At 42.0% G+C, this 21,454-nt stretch overlaps 1 protein-coding gene across 16 annotated transcripts in view; it reads left to right on the forward strand.

Annotated features, from left to right (window-relative positions):
- Window positions 1–21,454, forward strand: part of LOC138850199 (uncharacterized) — a 458,403-nt gene that overhangs the window by 407,190 nt on the left and 29,759 nt on the right. For 14 of the 16 annotated variants that reach the window (XR_011389855.1, XR_011389857.1, XR_011389860.1 and 11 more), the window contains one exon: window positions 11,763–11,897. Coding sequence is in view for 4 of the 16 variants with exons in the window: in XM_070076348.1 (XP_069932449.1) it covers window positions 11,763–11,897 (135 nt within the window). In the remaining 12 variants the exon portion in view is untranslated. The other 2 variants (XM_070076346.1, XM_070076345.1) reach the window with 2 other exon arrangements.

Genomic DNA, 21,454 nt, shown 5'->3' on the forward strand with positions numbered 1-21,454 from the left:
AAGCTATAAGCTTGCTCATGTGGAAAGACAAACAAAGTGTTGAAACCGAATTTTGAATGCAATCTCTCATGCTGCCTTGCTCAGTTATAGCAAGTTAGTTAGAAAATTGCCCCATACAGCTATTGTTTCTATTGCTGTATCAGCAAACTAAAGGATATCTGATGGAAAGCCTTCTGAAAAATGCAGAGACTGTATTTCAGATCTGGAAATTACAGAACAGATGAAAAATAGCTTTATTCTTCTCTCCCTTTATATAGTAAGGTATTCAGCTGGGCTGGGAGTGAGGGGGTCACTAACGGCATTACAAATAGCTTGATCAGGTGAACTGATTCCTACAAAGATAATGACTCTGCAGAATTCATAAAGAGAGAAAAGAAGGGGATTCTTGGATAGCTTCTGAGTCCCCTTTTAGTTCAAAGTAGCTGGGCTGATGCTCCCTACCAGTGAAAAATGATTTGCTATTGTCCAATCTTCTGAATGGCTGTCAGTCTAATCTATAGCTCAGGGGCAAAGAAGTCTTGTTGGGGAGGTTTTCTTTCCTATGTAGGGGGAATTTTTTTGAAAGGGTAAATACTGTGATGACTGAAGTAGATGGTATCTCTCTGCCACTTTGTTCCATTTAATCATGTGACATACTTCCCCCGTTACTTAATTTTGATCAAAAGTTCTAGGACTTTCTATAGAAAAACCACAACTTTTGTTTTTAGACCAAGTCATTTCTTGTGCTTAACATATAAGTGAATGGAATCGCTCATACCAGAGCCTAACAAGATGAAGCTAGGAAGTATATGGCTCTGAGTTGGTTAAATATGGTTTTTTAAATGTCTCTTCTGGCACCTAACATTAAGCATGCTGTAGAGAGATTTATAAATGTGCAATTTTCTGGAGTAGTTCAGTTATTAGTGGCACTCCCTACTTCCAAGGCATCATTTTTGTACAGGTTTTAGAACTTCCAAATATCAATCATACTGTGTTCTCCAGAATCATGCAAAAAGATATAATCCTTTCCCAAATGACACACTGTTTAAGTATTAAGTCACATGGACCAAATGTGCTTTTTCTTAGAATACAGATTCCCGGGATCTTCAGCCACCCATCAGGGCCATGTGCCTGATCATCACACTTGGGTACCCGAACCACGTAAACTCTGCTTCTCAAAATGCCTCTGCAAGTATATTCATGGAGTTTAGGACTTTCTTCAGTGTGTAACTGCCAGGGAAAAATGGAACAAGGATTTCATATACCTGTTTCTGGCCCCATTGTTGATTACTCCCTTTAAATCCTTCAATTCTTTGTGAAGCAGAACAGGGAATAAATGAATGTCTATCTGTTCTACTTAACATAGCCACAGATTGCCGTAGCTGGTTTTTTTTTTTTTTTTTTTTTTCTTTTGGCAGTCTCATTTTTCCTGTTCAGTGAACTCAGTCTTGGTGGCTGGTTAGTTCTGTCAGTTGAGTGTGTGATTCAAATGAAGCCAGGCTCAGTGCCAAGCCATTCCATGGTCATAGTCCACGGCCCTCCTCCCTTGGTCGTGAGAGAGAATGAGAAATTGTTATCACATCCCCTAGTTGGCAAATCTGAGCAGAGTGTTAGCTTCATGGAACAGTCCTGGATCTTTTCAGAATGGCTGGATTCCTTATACAAAATCTCTTACAGGGCTGCTCAAAGTTCTAAAGACTAAGTGGACATACAGCACTCTCCTTACACATATCCGTATGCAGTATTAAGCATCGAATTCTTTCAGGAAGGTGAATGGATTATTACATAATTGATCTGGTAGAGCCCTGAAATCTATTGAGTCTTGTTAATGTTGACATTTCAACTGTCGGTTCCTTTTCTTCTCTATTGATTTTTAGGAATATAACAATCTCTTTATGTCATGCAACTTTTTGATAGGTGTTTAACTCTCCATTGTATTCTAAGCAAGTGGAGTTTGATTGTTGATTGAATTCTGTTATTTTTACTAATAGATATGGGGATTTATAAAACAATGTGGTTGTCAAATCTCATTTTAAACTAGAGGATAGGGGTATAAAATCTTAGGATGTTGGGCTGTTATATCCATCTTAGAGTTGTGCCAGCAAATTCTTACATATGCTCAAACCCATGACAGCATCGCCAACCTAGTAAGATTGTGTTTGGTTCCTTCCTATCTCACCTGTTACATTTAGACAAGCCCATACATATTATAGTGTTGGCTCGTCCTCTGCAACCTGGGTTAGTGTGGCCAATATACACTTTGCATATCTCCATTCATGTTCTTACCTGTGGCAGACTTTATTCACTGGTTATAGTTCTCCTTGTCCAGTCCAGCTACAGACAAAAGTCCTTCCTACATTATCACAGGAAGCCAGTTCTAGTCTATAGTTGGCACAAGAATGTAATTTGCTTTTAGCATAATATGTAGACCTAGACTATCTGGGTTCAAATTCTATCTATAACATGTCCATAGCATAATACTTAATTCTTCTGTTTTCTCATCTACAAAATAGGAATAATAGTACCTACTCCAAATCATACCTATTCTGCAGTGTTGCCAGTATTAAATTTGAGAATACAAAGCTGTTAGAACAGTTTCTAAGAGGGACAACGTATTAAGTTGTTCATCAACAGTCAGGGCAAGGGCTGATCAAGTCACCATTTCTCATAGTGTTCATTTCACTTCAACAGGTTTCCATTTTGGTGCTCGGTTAGTTGTCACTGGTCAGGGAGAACATATGATATTTGTCCTTTTGGGACTGGCTTATTTCACTCAGCATAATGTTTTCCAGATTCCTAACAGGGATCACTTTTCAGTTAAAATTTAAACACCTAAGAATAAATGTGTGTTAATTACAGAGTTCAACCAATAGTACTAGAACAAAAAAAAATACTACAATGGATAAAGTATTACATTGTACATCAACCGTCAGGACAAGAGCTGATCAAGTCACTGTTTCTCATAGTGTCCATTTCACTTCAACAGGCTTCCCCTTTGGTGCTCAGTTAGTTGTCGCCGACAACTTAATACGTTATCCCTCTTAGTATTTTTTTCGTTTGTTCTACTTAATACTTTTGGTTGAATTCTGTAATCAATACACAGTTATTCGTAAGTGTTGAAACGTAACTGAAAAGTGATCGCTGTTAAATATAAGAGTGGGAATAAGAGAGGGAGGGGATGTACTATTTGGGACATGCTCAAGCTGACTTGCCCCAAACGGTAGAGTTAGAAATATACCAGGGGATTCCAATTCAATCCCATCAAGGTGGCATGTACCAATGCCATCTCACTAGTCAAGTGATCAATTTCTGTTCACAATGGATGATTATGATAGGACTAAGAGTCAAAGGGATCACATAAACAAGAATAGTGTCTGCATATACTAACCGATAGAATCAAAAAGGGAGAGAACGATCCAACATGGGAAGCAAGATACACAGCAGACTCATAGAATGGCGGATGTCCTAAACAGCACTCTGGCCTCAGAATCAACCTTTAAGGCATGCGGATCTGGCTGAAAAGCCCATGAGAGTATTTCAGGCATGGAAAGCCAAGACACTCTGGCAAAAAAAAAAAAAAAAAAAAGAAAAGACTTAAATGAAAGATCCGCGAGTGAGATCCCAGTGAAAAGAACAGGTCATTAAAGAAGGAGGTACCTTTCTCTGAAGGGAGGAGAGAACTTCCACTTGGACTACGACCTTGTCTAAATATGGTCAGAGTCGGTGAACTCAAAAGGCTTCCATAGCCTTGGAAACTCATGGCAAGAGCCTAGGGTGATTACTGATGCCATAAACAAGAGTGCCAATTTGTTAAGTCAACAGCAGGAGTCACTGTGCACTTACTCCTCATGTAGGATCTCTGTCCTTAATGTGCTGTACATTGTGATTTAATGCTATAACTAGTACTCAAACAGTATTGTTCACTTTGTGTTTCTATGTGGGTACAAACTGTTGAAACCTTTACTTAATATATGCTAAATTGATCTTCTGTATATAAAGAGAATTGAAAGTGAATCTTGATGTGAATGGAAGGGGAGAGGGAGTGGGAAAGGGGGGGGTTGCGTGTGGGAGGGACATTATGGGGGGGAAGCCATTGTAATCCATAAGCTGTACTTTGGAAATTTATATTCATTAAATAAAAGTTAAAAACAAAGAAAAAAAAGAAAAAAGAAAAAAAAGAACAGTTTCTACACACAATTCTTACTGAGCTGTAATCATAAAATCTATCCAATTTTCCTATGCTTTATACAGTACTACATTCAGGTATGCAACTAAAGGCTTGTTTAATAAGAACTCAGAGCTGGATATGAACCTTAGGAGTGATATATTTGATAGTTATAGATGTTCAAGTGTGTTGTATGTTTGTGAAACATTTGATTCCTTTGTGCAGTTAGGAGGGATGGATCTAGAAAGGTTGTAATTTATATTTCTTTTTTTTAAACTTTTATTTAATGAATATAAATTTCCAAAGTACAGCTTGTGGATTACAATGGCTTCCCCCCACCCCCCGCATAACTTCCCTGCCACCCGCAACCCTCTCCTTTCCCTCTCCCTCCCCCCTTCCATTCACATCAAGATTCATTTTCAATTCTCTTTATATACAGAAGATCAATTTAGCATATATTAAGTAAAGATTTCATCAGTTTGCACCCACACATAACACAAAGTGTAAAGTACTGTTTGGCACTAGTCATAGCATTAATTCACATTGAACTACACATTAAGGACAGAGATCCTACATGAGGAGTAAGTGCACAGTGACTCCTGTTGTTGACTTAACAAATTGACACTCTTGTTTATGGCATCAGTAATTACCCTAGCCTCTTGTCATGAGTCGCCAAGGCTATGGAAGCCTTTTGAGTTCACCGACTCTGACCATATTTAGACAAGGTCGTAGTCCAAGTGGAAGTTCTCTCCTCCCTTCAGAGAAAGGTACCTCCTTCTTTGATGACCTGTTCTTTTCACTGGGATCTCACTCGCAGAGATCTTTCATGTAGGGTTTTTTGTTTTTTTATTTATTTCTATGTATTTGTGTCTCGGTTAACATTTGAATCAAACAATTTGGCAAACACATCACTAATATATCCTCTCAAAGATGGGCTTCAAACTGGATAATGACAGTACCCAGCCATTAACCTGAATTTCTTCCATGTTCATGCACAGAAAACTTGCCAGTTGCTTTAGGAAGCTGGTGTTGGTCATGCTGACCTTTCTGTTGGCATTGGGTCAGGTCTTTGTGCCTTCCGATTCACTCTTTCTGGGGAGACAGACTGTGTCCTCATGCCTAGACGTGCTTTCAAAGCATTCACGTTGTAGACTAGAGCTGTCCTTCGAGCTGAGAGAAAATACACAGGGGAGAGAGTGTGGATGTATATATGTGTGTGAGTGTGGGAGAGTGACTTGTGAGAGCATATTAATGTGAGTTATGGACACGAAAGTTGGACCTAACAAGATGAAGATGAGACTGTGAATATGGACTGTGTGGAGGAATATTTAAATACATGTGTGTCTGCGTCTAAGCATGCTTGTGTACACTTTGACAGTACAAAAAATAGCTACTTCTCAAGTTATTTTTTTCCTCTAATATTTGAAAGGCCGAGAGAGTGAGTGAGGTACAGTCTTCCATCTTCTGGTTCACTCTCCAAATACCTACAACTAAGGCTGAGCCAGGCTGAGGCTGGGAGCCAGGAACTCCAGTAGGGTATACCACAGGTGTGGCAGGGAACCATGTACTTGATTCTTCACCTGTGCCTCCCATGGTGCAGCAGGAAGCTGGACTCCAGAGCAGAGCCAGGACTTGGATGGAGGCTTCACAAGTTGCAACATTGTCGGCTGCACCACAATGCTCACTACTCAAATTATTTTTCTGTATATTCAGTGTATTTTCTGTTCAAGGTTATCCTGTTTTCTTTTCCGCTTTGTCTCTCTCTGTCCTTCTTAATCACTTTTCCTAATTTATCTTCCTACATCTCCCTCTTTCCTATTTGACCAAGACTCAATCTATGCTAACCAATATTCTCATAGAGCTACAGCCTGTTTGTATTTACCTGCTAAGGTTTCAAGTTATGAATCTACCTGGTTTCTTAATGGTTCTATGCAAGATAGTTGATACTCACCCAGAAGATGTGTTGCTTCGGGCTCATCCTGGTAAAATAAGCCTGAACCACTGACTTTAAACTCTTCTCTGCTGTTTCTATTTCAACATATTTACTCTCTGCCAGTTCCAACAGAGCAGAGCAGACATTATAATTATGCCTCCCTCTGCTAGTGAGGAATTTGAGGGCTGTAAATTTTAGAGTCAAAATTAGATCTTAGTGCTCTTCCCAGCAAGTCATTTCTGGAGATCATTGGTGGGGAGGGGGTGTGTGGATCAGATCTGTGGACAGGATCTATCAGGAAAATATTTTCAGAGTATTATTTTACATTAAAAGTCCTTTTGAGCCCCTAACAATGTTGATTTTTTTTCCCACCATAGATCTCAATAGACATCTGTTGTTTGATCATTATGAGACCTGAATGTATGTGTGTTCTTTGCCTTTGAATTGATATCCGTTAACAGATTGAGGTCTGGGTTGGGGAGTCGCCCTTGCTCTCTATTGAGTACTTACACTGATAGACCACAGTGGCTGTAACACTAAAATATTAATAACCATGGCAAGTCAGAAACAAAATCTGTCAGTATAAGTAAATATTCATGCTTTCTGTACTCCTTAGATTGTGTTTACATTTCTGGTAATTAAGTACCTCAGAGCTCAGAGAAACAACCGAGTTTATTAATGATAATAATTATGAATATGAAATTGTACAAGGTAGCATTTACATAATGCAAATAAAGAAATTCCTTACAAACATGGAGAGAGAGGGTTCTGGCCTGTCAGTGAAGTGCAGCTCATAACATGTGCATGGAGAAAACTATTCCTTCTGGCAGTGACACTGATCTGCCAGGTGTCCAGGGAGGGAGGACCACACCTTTGAGAACGTGAGATATATATATATATATATATATATGATATATGGGCCGCAGGGTAACAAGTGAAAAATCTAACACTTGATGTAAAGCCCTTGGCATGTCAAGCATTGTTTCCCCCTGCACATAGTCTCCTTTAAGGTACATAAACATAGGAGGGAGGGGAGTTCAGATATAACTGTTGAGGAAATAAAGTTACAAACAAGTGAATAGTGTCAAAAATGCTGACTCAGCTCCTAGTCCCCTACAGCTGACGCTGATACTTTGAGCGTTGAGTCATAAAAGTGGGCCTCAGCGGCCAGCGCCATGGCTCACTAGGCTAATCCTCTGCCTGTGGCGCAGGCACCCTGGGTTCTAGTCCAGGTTGGGGCGCCGGAATCTATCCCGGCTGCTCCTCTTCCAGTCCAGCTCTTTGCTGTGGCCCGGGAAGGCAGTGGAGGATGGCCCAGGTGCTTGGGCCCTGCACCCGCATGGGAGACCAGGAGAAGCACCTGGCTCCTGGCTTCGGATCAGCGCAGCGGCCATTTGTGGGGTGAACCAACGGAAAAAAGAAGACCTTTCTCTCTGTCTGTCTCTCTCTCTAACTCTGCCTGTCAAAAAAAAAAAAAAAAAAAATAGTGGGCCTCAGGTGTGACATCTACAGTTCCATGGAAGTCACCTGACAACCAGCTAGGTCTATCACCTGGGAACTACACACGCAAAGGAGAATGAAAGCCAAGAATGATTCTCTCCTCGGGGGGTATGACCAGATCACGGGGATTTGGGTTATTTGCCACTAGGCAGATAGGGAAGAAAACGAAAAGGTAACTGATAGAGAAAGAAGATGCAGAAGCAGATTGCTGGAAAGAAGCCATAATGAAAGAACGAGCCCTGCAGTGGTTTTCTACTTCCTGTCTATAGCCCTTTTGAGACCTTGGACAATTCTTGCCATTGGCCTCTATGAAATGTCTATGGAAACTTGAAGGGGTGTGTGTGTGTGTGTGGTGTGTTTATACATACATACATACATATATACACACACATATGCATATATATAATTTGCTTAAGGTAGCTGTAATGTATATTTAGTGACAGAGTCTTAAGATAGTATGTCTAAGTCTCGAAACTGACGAATAGCAGAGAGAGAATGAGAGAAGGGGAGAACTCGGTTTCCGCACCCCCTGTCTGAAGTTCTTCCAGCGGCTCTGCAGCTGCCTCTTACATCTACGAAGTTTCATTTTCTATTCGGGCCCCATCCTGCCTGTCAGGAAGGTGGAACCCACTTCATGGTCCTTAGATCTTACAGTTGGGGAAGAGAGCATTCTGCTGGCTTCTAGCACATACAGATGTGCTGCTTGATTCATTAAAATTCTACAAGAAGGAAACGCAGCCAGCTGCCATTCTCCTTGCTCATCATCTTCCCTGGTGTCAGTTGCACCTCATTGCATTTGGCAACACTCTTGATGTGAGTGACATTAGCCGGAGCGCAAATCAGGGAGCATCTGCTGAGGAGTGGGAAAAAAGAATCACAAACACATTTATAAAAGGGAAAACAAAATCAGGGTGACATCCAGGTTGTCTGATCGTCTCCCTCTCTGGGTTTGCATTTGGGGTAGATGGCTTGATTTTTTTGGTATTCCAATGTACATGTTTCAAAGACTGTTTCTGACCTTTATCACCGAGGAAACTCATGGCATGGAGTGCATATAGTAAGAATAGGAATTGTGACTAGGGAAACCTTGTGGTCCAGTTTGCCCAAGACTGCCCTGGTATATAGCAGGACTTTCAGCAGCATCCTGCTCTCCTAGAAAGATGTTGATCTCTTGCCCTCTCAAACATATCCTGATTTGAATGAAAAGTAATTTGATCCCCTCCACCCCCAGTAATAGTCTTCTTTCAATGAGCCACCATCAGTCATAGTCACTGAGCATCTATAGTACATGATGAAACGTAATGGTTGCTTGTGTGTGTAGATGAAGGATTTCATTTGTCCATTACTGGACTTCCACATTAGGACTGCAACAGCAGCAAAATATAACATTTAAAGAACCATTTTACTCAATATAATTTTACATTTACAAAACAAAAATTGTCAGTAATACAAACAGTTCCCATTTACCTCTCATTACATTTCCCATATTACCATAATAATGAGCCACATGCAGATTCCCCCACCCCCACCCCGCCTTTTTTTATCCAAAAAGATTTCATTCCTACCAGTCCAGGAGAAGTCTTACTAATGTTGGGAGCAGGCAAGTGAAAATCAGCTGATTGTTAGTGCACCATTGTCGCTGGAGGAAGTTTATAAGTGGTCAAGAACAGAAAGTGTAGCGACAGATAACTTAGGTTCACATCCCAACACTGCAACTAACTAGCACTGTGTGGAAAGATTAATTCATCTTCTAAAGCCACTGGTTTCTCAGCTATTCACATGAAAGACACAGTGTCTTTTATCTTCTGGGGGTGCTGTAACAATCATTATGATCTGTTTAAGGTGATCAACTTAGTGTCTAGTAGAAATTAAGAGATCAGTAAAAAAGAGCTAAGGTAGCACCGATAGCCACTGCTTCCTCCTGTATTGAAACTTTTTGGAATCAGCCCTTATATCTGTCAGTCAAACTTGCCACAGTAGGTGGGCCTAATGATATTATCCCAGTGCTGGAAGGTCCTGTACTACTACCAAATACAAATTCCCTACCCTTTAGTGGTGGGTAGTTAGAAGGTAAATAACCCTGCTTAGAATCATTCATCACATTTCTTCTCATCATGTTCAAATAGAGTTGTGACAGCAAGGAAAACTGTGCTGTGGGCTTAGGAGAACAGATGGTGTCAGAAAAATCTAGCATGTGATGGAAAAACATGGTTTGTTCTGATTCAGCTTAGGGAGGGACAGGAACAGTGTGTACTAAAGAAGCCCCTCCTGGTGGGAGGTGGGGCGTGAGAAAGCAAGTCCTGGAGTGCCAGTGGCAAATTTCTGCATAGACAACATCTAGACTGCTGCTTCTCTGGAATTTTCTCCCTGGGCCAGAAAAGGGGGTACATCAGGTTAAATGCCATTTATACTCATGGTTCTTGGAAACGTACTGCAAATTCTTTCCATGAGTTGCTTGAAAAGTTTGAAACATGTTGGGATCCTGCTGAAAGAACATGGTCTCCTCAATAAAAATGATAGGAATCCAAATATTGACTTATTTAAATGACTATTATCCCCAAAATTAATGAGGGGAGGTGTTAAGCCTCCTATTATGGATGCCCGCGTTCCATATTGGAGTGCCTGGGTTTCAGCCCCAGCTCTGTCCCTGATGATAGCTTTTGGCTAATGCTCAACCTGGGGCCCAGCAGATGAGAGCCCAAGTGTGCAGTTTGTGGCACTGATGTGGGGGATGACATGCTTCAGCCTGGTGTAGCTCTGCCCATTGTGGTCACTGAAGGAGTGATACAGAGGATGAGAGCTCGGTCCCTGTATCCCTCATTCATATTTATTCATTCATTCATTCCCTCTCCCTCTCCCTCTCCAATAAAACTTAGAAAACTGGGGCTGACATTGTAGTGCAGTGGGTGAAGCTGCTGATGCTTGCCACAAAGACATACTCATCATACTGGAGTGCTGATTTGAGTCCAGACTATTCGACTTCCAGTGCAGATCCCTGCTCATGTACTTGGGAAGGAAGCAGAGGATGGTCCAAGAGTGTTGCCCTTAGCATCCACATGGGAGACTTGGATGGAGTTCCAGGCTCCTGACTTTAGCATGGACCAGTCCTGGCCATCGTGGCTATTTGGGGAGTGAACCAGCAGAAGGAATGTCTCTGTCTCTCTCATTCTTTTAAATAAATAAACCTTTTTATTGCAAGTTTGAAAACCAACTTTTGTTTAAAAGAAATCAGTGCGTAATGCTTATTGACCCCATATATGCTAGATCTAAGCTACATATTTTATATGCACTATCATTGTCTACAACCATTTTCTGACATTGGCCAAAGTTTGACCTGGAACTATGAAGGGAGGCCTTTAACCTAAGTCAACCTGATTTGATGATCTTTATGATACTGCTCTGAGTAATTTGCCATAAAATCAATGGTAAAACTAGATAAATATTCAGTAGAAGGGAGAAAGTAATAAAATCTAAAAGGAAATTTCCAGTTTTAATGGAATTTCTTCTGTTCCCAATTGGATGATAGGGGCTTAGGACTTGTAGATAGGTACTGAGTCTCATTTCACAAGGAAGATCTTTACTTTTCTTCTGGAAAATAGTATGTCATCTTAGCAGTTTTGAAATGCCAGGAGGGTCTTCTTAATTTTGAACTCAAGGTGGTGTCAGTTTAGGAAATTAGGGAAAAGAGATTGGAACACAAGCCCATTTTGCGATATTGGATAAGTGTCGGCTTACTTGTTTTCTATTTTTTTCTTTTATTACATTTCTGTGTCTATCTCTCATCCAACTATCATTCCTTCTGTATGCCAGACTCTATAAAGATCTGTAGATGACACAAATATGAGGAAAAGAGATGGAATACTTGAACTCATTTACCGTTTTGCTTTCCCTAGGAAAGCAATCATATAAAATATCGTTACGTTCAACAGTGGTGTGTATTAGTTTCAGTTACCAATAATTGGTACTGAAAATCTACTTGTTTGCATATCGCTCTAAATGCATTCATTCCTATGCTGCATTAAAGACACAGAGGCATCAGGAATGTGGTGTTTAAATGGCTGATTGCCTTGTTTGAAACAGCTAAGAGGGTCACAGCTTTGCTGAGTGACCCAGAATAAATTGCTAAATTTCTTGCAGCTTATTTACTAATTTAGAAAATAACCCTCTGTCCTCCATTCTCTGCAGGCAAGCCACATATATCAAGTTGCTTTCCACGTGAGGATGCATTTGTCCCAGAGTTGGCAGGCACCTGCAATCACAGGCCTCAGAAACGCTGATTTTGAACAAGGGACTCTCTCTCCTCCTCCCTGTCTCCCTTGGGTGAGTCCCCTGGTTTCCTCATACCAGGTGCTGATAATGTCATTCCATGTTCTGCTTACTCTGATGTTAGGGTCCAATAAGATGGTTGTGAATTGTTTGTATGAATTTGAGGGTTTGCAGTTAGGCACAGCTCAAATCTGAGCTACTTAGCTGATAGATAGGAAGTGATTTCAGACTGTGTGGTTGTATTGCCTGGCAATATTACAGGATTCCATTGTGGGTTTTATGGGACACAAAGATGGGATTGTGAATTAACCTTTAAACTGAGAATCTACTCCAAGGAAATTCCTTCTCCAACAGAATTTCTGGTGAGTGACCAAATGAAAATGAATGCACGATCATCTATCAGTGCAGGAAATAGGCTCTGCCATACATGAGTTGGTCCTCCCACTTCTGTCTCTCCTCTGTGTTTCGGGAGAGATGTTCCTAACTCCTGGCACTGAGTTCCCATAGCAGCCTTCAGATTATAGCATATGCTCAGAAGGGAGCTGTTCCCTTGTCAACAATGAGCATTAGTACAGCAGTTGGACTGGAAGGAAAAAGCCTTTGTCTATGAGGAAGCCTGCAGAGCTTGGTTGCTAGGCAACCCAGTCTGTAGGCAGCAACCAGTATGCATCAGGAGAAAATCCAGGGAGCTAGGCCTTGAAAACAGGGAGACTTTTCTCAGAATCCGTTGAGGCAGGGGAAGGAAAAAAAAAAAAGCCAGTTTCACTGTCTACCACCCAAATAAAGACGAGGTTTATAGATTGAATTAAGCTGTGCATGTTAGCATCGAAGTGCTAGGTGCCAAGAGTCACAGGTAACAATGTTGTCATCTGTAAAACTGGATGACCTTGACTAAGTGACTTTTTCCAGCCGCAATTTTTCTGACAGTAGCAGAAAAACACGAAGGCAGGGCCAGCAACATCTCCCCACTCCTATCCCACTGGCAAACCTCCTTGAATCAGAGAAGTGCCGCTCCTGATGTATACATACTGTCTTTACAAGTAAGAATGGGAAAAAATGGCATGTGACTAAAAATCGCCGAGTTGCTAAGCCTAAGGTTATAAACAAAAGGATGCTTTACCCATTCTAAGCACAAGTGAATATTTATACATGACAGGATATACCAATCTATAAATCTGAGGGAACTTAGATTACCAAGATGTTTATAGTTTCTCTCTGCCTAGGTGTGCTTCTCAGTAGCATTCCTGCAGATAGAAAAGACTCAGAGTAGATACTTTTTGGGGTTGAGTTAGGGGCTTCTCCTGAACCGAAAGAGAACTGACATATTAAGTAAGTATTGACTAATTCTCAGCCTATGACTGACAGCAAGTATGAACTCAAAGGAATGAGGCACCTTCCAGTGAAATTGCCTTACGTGGATATTCAGGGTTGAATGTTGGGCTGAGGCTGAGATAGGCAACCCCATGAGAACGGATGCATTGTGGGAAGAAGGCAGTCAATGGTAGGCTTTGCATATAGGCAGGCAGAGATGGGCATCTTCTCTTATATTAGCTGTTAGGACATATTATCCAAATGGTTTGATGTGTGGTTTACTCAACAAGACGTAAGAATTACAATAGTATTTTTCTATCAGAAGTAAACAGGAACCAGTTAGCACAGGGTGTAACACATGTGAAAACCGGGAATAGAGACTGGGGAACTAGTTAGTATGGGTACAATGTCACAGAGTAGTCACAGCCGAGGCTCACAGATGAGAAGTGACGCAAGACCACCAGGCATGTGCCAAATGCCACTTTCCCAAGCATCCTGGAAATCTTCTGCAGACAGAGTTCAGGAAAATAGCTCCAAACCCGGAAAGTTGCCAATCTAAAACCTGGAGTGTACAGGTATCACCTATCTTGGAGTGCTTTCGGAGTCTCACACTGTGTGCATCTGGGACTCCAGCCCTGTAGGGCTTCTGCTTTCCAGAAGATGACACTTGTAGATCGCTCCCTATGGGAAAGGCCTGATCTCCACAGTGTGTGCCCGGTTCCTCGCTGAGCTTCTACTGCTCACCCATAACAAGAACGACTGGCTGAGGTGATCTTTGAATGCGCTTCGAGCTTTCATACATTTTTTTCTAGTACTTTATCAAAAGCCTTGGAACTTTCTGTAACTGCTGCTTAGAACCCCGAGAACTTGTTCTATAGACAAGGGAGGATGTGACCAATGAATGAGCGGGCGAGAAGGCCAATTTTTCATAGTTCATTGGAAACAGTGGAGAGGCACAAGCTGCCGCACCTGATGGACCAGGGAAGTGTTTCAGTAAAGGGCTGCGTTCAGACTGGGGTGCTTACAGACGTGCCCAGGGGTCCCTGTTTCTTCTCCCCTCCTCCCTCTTCTGGGAAAGTCTGAGTGGGGATTTTTGGTTGTGGAATTCCCCTAAGCAAACCTCTCTGGACAACTCTGGCCATCAGCTGCTTATCTATTGCAGAAGCAAAGGAGTCTTTGAGGCCAGCAGGGCCAGCTGTTTCATTTCCTCAGGTCAGAGAGCACGTTGTGATAAAGGCCAGGCAGGGATACCCCGAGGCCCAGGGGACACCAACACTAGAGGCTGGGTCCTGCTTTCAGGACTTGTTTCCTTACTCCATTGCACGTGAATTCTTTTCTTTAAAACTCAGTTTTTTTGCTCCTTCCTACACATAAAGGCTCCATTCTACCTAGCTGCCTTAACATTTCCTTCCAATCACCACAGTTTGTTGAGTACCTACTAGTTTCCAGGTATTGTCACAGACATCAAAGATGTGTACATTGGCAAATAACCTGGCAAAACATGTGTTCTCACAGAGATTCTGATGGCAGAGTAAGGATACTAATCAGATAGGAAAGTCTTGTTATTTCACATGGTGATTGCTGTAGTTTTGTTCTGTGATAACAGAAAATCGCCAAATAGGTATGTTATATGGAACGGAAATGCATTTCCTCACAATTCTAGAGGCTGGGCAATCCAAGACGAGGGGGCTGGCACGGGGTGTCCTCGGCTTGGGCATCGCATGGCAGGTGGCAGAAGGACAAGAGTGTACGCACAGGACAGAGGGAAGGGGACACAAATGTACCTTGTGATCGGAATTCCTTCCCACAACAGCAGAGTGTCTCCTATGAAAACAGCGTTAACCCATTCCTGAGGACAGAACCCTCAAGGCCTAATCACCTGTGAATAAGTTCTACTTCCCAACACTATTGGATTGATGAGGGCGCAAGTCTCAACATAGGCATTTTGTGGACACATGCAAAACACAGCTGTGATAAATGCAGTACGGCACATGGCATTGCAGATCAATTAGTTTTGTTATCAACGGCAGTGTAAAAGCCACCCCGAATGTACCGGCTTACAACAGTTATTTATTACTGCTCATGACTTGTGTGGATTGGCTGGAGTAATCTGAGTATTCCTGCTCTTCCATGTGCAGTTTTTAATGTTGTTCACGAGACCATTCAGTTAGGAGGTCAACTGGGTCTGGAGCATTGTCCAGGGTCTCTTTAGCCTTGGTCAGCGTTCTGTATCCATGCCAAGTTTTTTACAGCATGGCAGCTGGTTACTCGAAGAACAGACCCTGATGTGAAACTGTTTCAGAATCATGTGCGTGCATCATGCTTATGTATATTTATCTCCTATTGGTCAGGTGGATTCACATACGCAAGTCCTGACTCGCTGTGGGAGGGGCCAGTTCAAGAACTTAAATGAAGTTTACGGGGTCAGGGGAGACAAGAAAGTTTAAGGAAGAGACTCCTTTATGTTAGAAGATGAGGAAAGTCTTTGAGAGCACCGCTCTTTGAACTGAGACCTGAAGACTGTCAGAGATCAGAGAGAACACTTCAGGCCAGAGAAAGGAACACATATAAAGGTGATGAGGTAAGAAGAAGGCTAGAGTTTTTGAATCTGAGATTTGGTCTCTACTACTGGAATATGCTGGGCAAGAGGAAAAGAGTGTAGAAGATGAAGTTGATGAGGTAGAGCAGAGGCCATAGAATAAGGCTTTGTAGGCCACAGTAGGTGAGATGATGAGATCTACATTACAGAAACAAAGATGAGACTTCTTTGTGAAGACAAAGTTGAAGAAAATGGGCCTACTCTTTTCAGAAGCAAGCATGAAAAAGGACTGTGCTTGATTAAGCGGTTTACATGACAGTAACCAAATGTATTGTATAAGGGTACTTCAGCGAGGTCATGGAAAATGGATTAAATGATAAGTGTATGTTGGTGCAAAACAGTTTGAAATGTATGTATAATTTTTCATAATAACTTTCCATTGCCTTTCTGAAGAGTCTTAGATGAATGGATTTCATGGTTTTTGGTACCAACATAAACTTTGAATTCCACTGATCCATGTATTCTTTGAAGTACCAACATCTACGATCCTGGAATGGAGGAAAATAGCCATACAGGTAGTTGAGGATGTTCACAGAAATGAAAAACATTCTGATAGGAAGATATAATATTATCCACAGGAAATAATTTAGGAAATAGTAGGGGACATCATGCTTTCACTTAGTTAAAAAAAATGAATGTATACTTACATGCAAAGGAACAGATCCACAAAGACTTATACCAAAATATTAATAATAGTGGGGGCCTCTGAATTTAAGATGAAGATATTTTTATGTGATTAAAAATAGTGGATGGTACAGAGGTATGGGTGAAAACTTGGTAAATAGTAGGAAACTATTGCCTTTGAGAGACATGGATTACTTTCAAAGGCCAGTTAGACTGGAGCGCGTGAGATGCAGATAGATTGGGAAATATTTTGGAGGTAGAGGAGTCAATACCTACTGATGGATTAGCTGTTCTAAGAAGAGGTTAAAGGGAAGTTAGGGATATTCTGAAGAGTGGGGCTTGAGAAATAGATGAAGTGCTGCCTTTCTCTGATTTTGGAAAGATCACACAAGTATAATTTGGAGACTTTGCCTAGAGTGACGTTCAGAAGTAAATAGGTATCCTAGGGATGAGTGACTTTATAAATGTATCATCTGAAGCTCAAAGTCTTCTTGGCTGAGTCCACTTTGGTTGTCTGAGTCCTGTTCAGGGCAAACCTTATCAGGCAGATTAAAAAAATGGAATTAAGCCAAGGCTACATGAGTGAAGGTAAGTCTTGAAAAGTTCTCCTGGGATGCTGGGTAGAAGCTAAATAGTATACTATGGGATAATCTGGGAATAGTGGTTGCCTTATTAAGCCTCTCTATTTTAGGAAGTCAGTGCTGAAACTTAAGATGGTCCAGAGAATATTAACCTGTTTACCACAGTTCCTGGCAAGAATAAAAACTACCACTGTATTGAGAAAGTGAATTGCATATATTGAAGAGAGGTTATCAACTTTAAAAAAAATTGAATCAGTTCTCACCTAGGTGAAGTATGCAGTTAACACAAATTCATATTAGTAACATGTTTGTGACTTCAGAGTGATAATTTCACAACTTTGTGGATTACTTGTTAGAATTAAACAAATGTGATGTTTTTTGTTATTGCTACTTATTTGGGAAAGTCTGGTTAGGTGTGTAGAGTTTCTGAATTGGTAAGGCAAGATTAGAATATGTGACTCTGTCAAAGCATTTCTGCCCTTGAGAACTATTTTCTAACAGATGAAATAGAATTGTTTCATCATGAAGTTCATCAAACAAAAATAACCAGACTCTCGTGAAAGATAGCTTCATCCTTTTCATGAAGGGTCTTCACAAATTCCTAGAAAATGCATGTTAGGAAAGACTATGAACGGATTTCAGATTTTTTGTACATAATATTTTAATTCCATTTTCAATGAACTTTTTGAGATGCATCTACTCATTTATTTACTTAAGCCTGGCCCATAACAATCTTACCCAGATGCTAACTAGCTGAATCAATCCAGATGGTTCTTTGAGCTTTTCAGATAGGCCACAAATTTGGACACTGGAGAGCTCAGACTTTTCACTAAACAGAAAAGATGGGATGCCAATTATAGAAGCTCAGGGACTCCACGAATGGAGAGGATGGGGCTAAAATGTCAAGTGGTGAGCAGGTGTGGATTTTAATGGACAAACAATGCCCCAGCTTTCAATTGAATTCAGATGTTCAACAGAGTCTCTTTATTAAAGTTTACTCAATGTTTAAGTTTTTACACTGTTTTCACAACAGAATTTCTGAGGATACATGCTTTCAGTGTTTGGTTTTTAAATGAAATTTCCTAATGGAAAGAATACAACGTATAAAACCTTCGGTTGTCTTAATAGCTTGGAGGCAGTATTTGGATGTGATTATGGTCAAAAAGCTTACTGTCTGTAGCATAACAAATGTTACGACTGTTATAAACATTTGCTCTCAAAAGGTACCTACATAAATAACAATTTTCCAAACAGTTAGAAAACGTCTATTTAAGTCAGACAGTATTTTTTTTTCAGACAGTATTCATGTCATAGCTAATCAGTGTAAGATTTGAGACAACTGTCTAACTCAAACTCTTACCGGTACATATATTTTTCATTTTTCAGATCAATGCATTTAGCCCATGGGTAATATCTTAGTCACTAGCTTCGAAAAATCCCCTACAAAAAGAGTGTAAACATTCAAAGTCCAAAAAATAAAGCAGGTAGACGGAGAGGAAGTGAGCAGAAGTCAGATTCAGCACTAACCACTAACTCAAGATGTTTTTCACTTATGTCCACGGTGAGCGAAAAACCAAGCAATATGCCAGAATGGATGTGAAATTGTAAATAATCCAGAGATGCCTCCAAATGCCAAGGGAAGAAGCCCTGAAACGGGCTACAGCCACTCTGCTGCCTGATCGCTCCTTTTTGGCAGAAGTCCTATTCCCATAAGAGGAAAAGAAATACTACACAGGGAATAACTTGGGCCACAGAAACTCTAGAGAGAGAGTCATGCTGCATTGGGATTATATCTGGACTATCTGCTGTCTTCCAAGGCACAGTATCAGGAAGCTGGACTGGAAGCAGAGTTGCTGGGAGTCAAACGAGGACCTCAATACGTAATGCCAGCAGCAGCTGAACCTGCTGCACCACAATAGTGGCCCCTGGAATATGTCTCCTTACATGGACTGAAACACAGGCCCCATGCCTAGAGTGTATCTGTACTTCTGTTCCTTTTACAGCCCTTGCTGGAGAGGCCAATGAGATGTCACCAAACTGCTTCTACTGAATACAATAGGAGGGCTCTTAGAAGGCAATGTTGGTGCCATGTTACGGTGCTGATGGCATGCACCTGTGTACATGTCATGGTCACTGATGAAGGATCTGAAACTTAGAGATCAGGTCACATGGGGGAGAGAGAAAGGGCATGATCACTCAGACCTTGGTGTTGTGACTGTATGGTTGCTCCTGTCCCATCCCTCTGTGTCAGTGTTTTGGCCTGAAGAATTGGGATGCAGATGCTAGGGAGAAACAGGATAAACTTCCTGATTGACAAGGGATTGGCCTGGGCTGGCAATGAAGGTATTGTCAGCTAGGCCAAGCCACACATATCCTAGTTGGAGGATACAAACTCAAACCTGGCATTTGGGGGAAGAATATCCTACGTCTGTCATCTGAAATTCTTTTCATCCTAATGATGATAATGTTATTTTCTAGCACGGAATGTTTCCCTGCACGGTGGTTGATCTGGCCATGGTGCCTAATTTAATCTCTCACTGAATATATTCCCTCACATACAGTATCATTGTTGACAGTTATTAAACGGTTGGTTGACACCAGACATCAAAGAATTGAGGAACACACATTAGGTGCCACGGATTCATTTCACAATCAAAGATAACTGCTGGATAAATAACGACCAGAGTGCATTTGTTTTCAGGATGAATGGCCAGTTGCTATGCGAATTGCACTTCCTGCATTTGTCCTCATCATCCGTCTGCCAGAGCACTCCGGAGGCGCTCCTGCAGGCTTCCCGAGATCGGTTTTTCAATTTTCACTGCTGCTTAACAATCAGTCTTTTTGGATGTCAAAATGCATTTTCCCCTCTCACATCTTTGCTCTACTGCTATGCATGTGGTTTTTCTGGTTAGCCTAGCTGGTGTGGCTTCTGTTACCTGAGAGATGTCAAGGTGCCGAGCCTACTGAGAGAGGAGTGTGTCAAGCGATAGGATCATGTCCCCACCTCCTTTCCCAAACTCAGCAGCCTACTTTGACCCTCCGGGAGAGTTCTCTGGAAACCACATTCTCTTCTCCGGTTCTTTTTCTTTCCGAAGCATGTGCCTAGGAAGTGCACTTTCCCCAAGCTCTACCTCATTGCCTTTACCATGGGCCTTCTGCTTGCCACTGTTTTACGAGAACTTGAATCACAGTGGTGACACAAGTGCATCCTCTACCATCTTGCACATAAAGGATGATGTAGTAGAGGAGTAAATGCTAAGGCCTGCCAGGAACGACAGGCAGCAAAATATAGGAAGAGTCCAGAACTGGTGGAATAGAAATGGGCAATGCCCTGCTTGAAGTCATTCTTTTTCATCTGACTTCTTTTGAAGACCACTTTGCAGGCCAAACCTAACCCTGGTCATATTGGCCTTGGGCCTCCATTCATAACTTCTTTCCTGCTTTATCATTAGTAAATCACTGTTACACTTATGTGCATTTGATACCCAGGGCAAGTCATGGAGAGATGGTGATGATCAGTTCTCCTATGCAACGGAAATGGCTCAGCTGAGACTTAGCAGAGGCCTGGGAAGAGTTAGGCCCTGTGACCCAAGCCTTTTGTCAGCAACACCAGAACTCTCTTGCTTACATCTTGCCTGTCCTCTTCAACACTTCACCTTTTCTTCCTGTCTGGGCCAGCAGACTCTCATCTTCCCCCAGTCTCTCTGGGGTTCCAGCAGTTTTCTCGTCTCCCACCAGAGGGCTCATTCCTGCTGTGAGGGGAGCACCCAGTGAGGTATGCTAGCAGTTTTAGGCGTCATGTTACTGAGGATCCTAAGTCTACACCATTTTTCTTGTTTTGAGCAAAATGCTAATAAGTAGTTTTGCTCAGTGAACAATATATAGCATACGTGTTATCTGACAGCAATCTAAAAAATAAGGCTAATTTCCTTCAGCCTCTCTCATTTAGAAACTGGAGATGGGGTTGGCATTGTGGCACAGCATGTGAAGCTGCTGCCTGTGATGTCAGTATCCCATATGGGTGCCAGCTGCAGTCCTGGCTGCTATGCTTCTGATCCCTCTCCCTGCTAATGTGCCTGGGAAAGTATTCAAAGAACACCCAAGGGCTGGCACTGTGGCTCACTTGGCTAATCCTCTGCCTGCGGGGCCGGCACCCCGGGTTCTAGTCCCGGTTGGGGCGCTGGGTACTGGTCCCAGTTGCTCCTCTTCCAGGCCAGATCTCTGCTGTGGCCTGGGAGGGCAGCGGAGGATGGCCCAAGTGCTTGGGTCCCTGCACCAGCATGGGAGACCGGGAGGAAGTACCCGGCTCCTGGCTTCTGATCAGCACAAGGCTGGCTGTAGCGGCCATTTGGGGGGTGAACCAATGGAAGGAGGACCTTTCTCTCTGTCTCTCTATCTCACTGTCTAACTCTGCCTGGCAAACCAAACCAAACCCACCCCACCCCAACCCACCCCACCCCACCCCAGTGCTTGGATCTCCACTACCCACCTGGAAA

The sequence above is a fragment of the Oryctolagus cuniculus genome, chromosome 6 (genome assembly GCF_964237555.1).
Source record: "Oryctolagus cuniculus chromosome 6, mOryCun1.1, whole genome shotgun sequence".
Lineage (NCBI taxonomy): Eukaryota > Metazoa > Chordata > Mammalia > Lagomorpha > Leporidae > Oryctolagus > Oryctolagus cuniculus.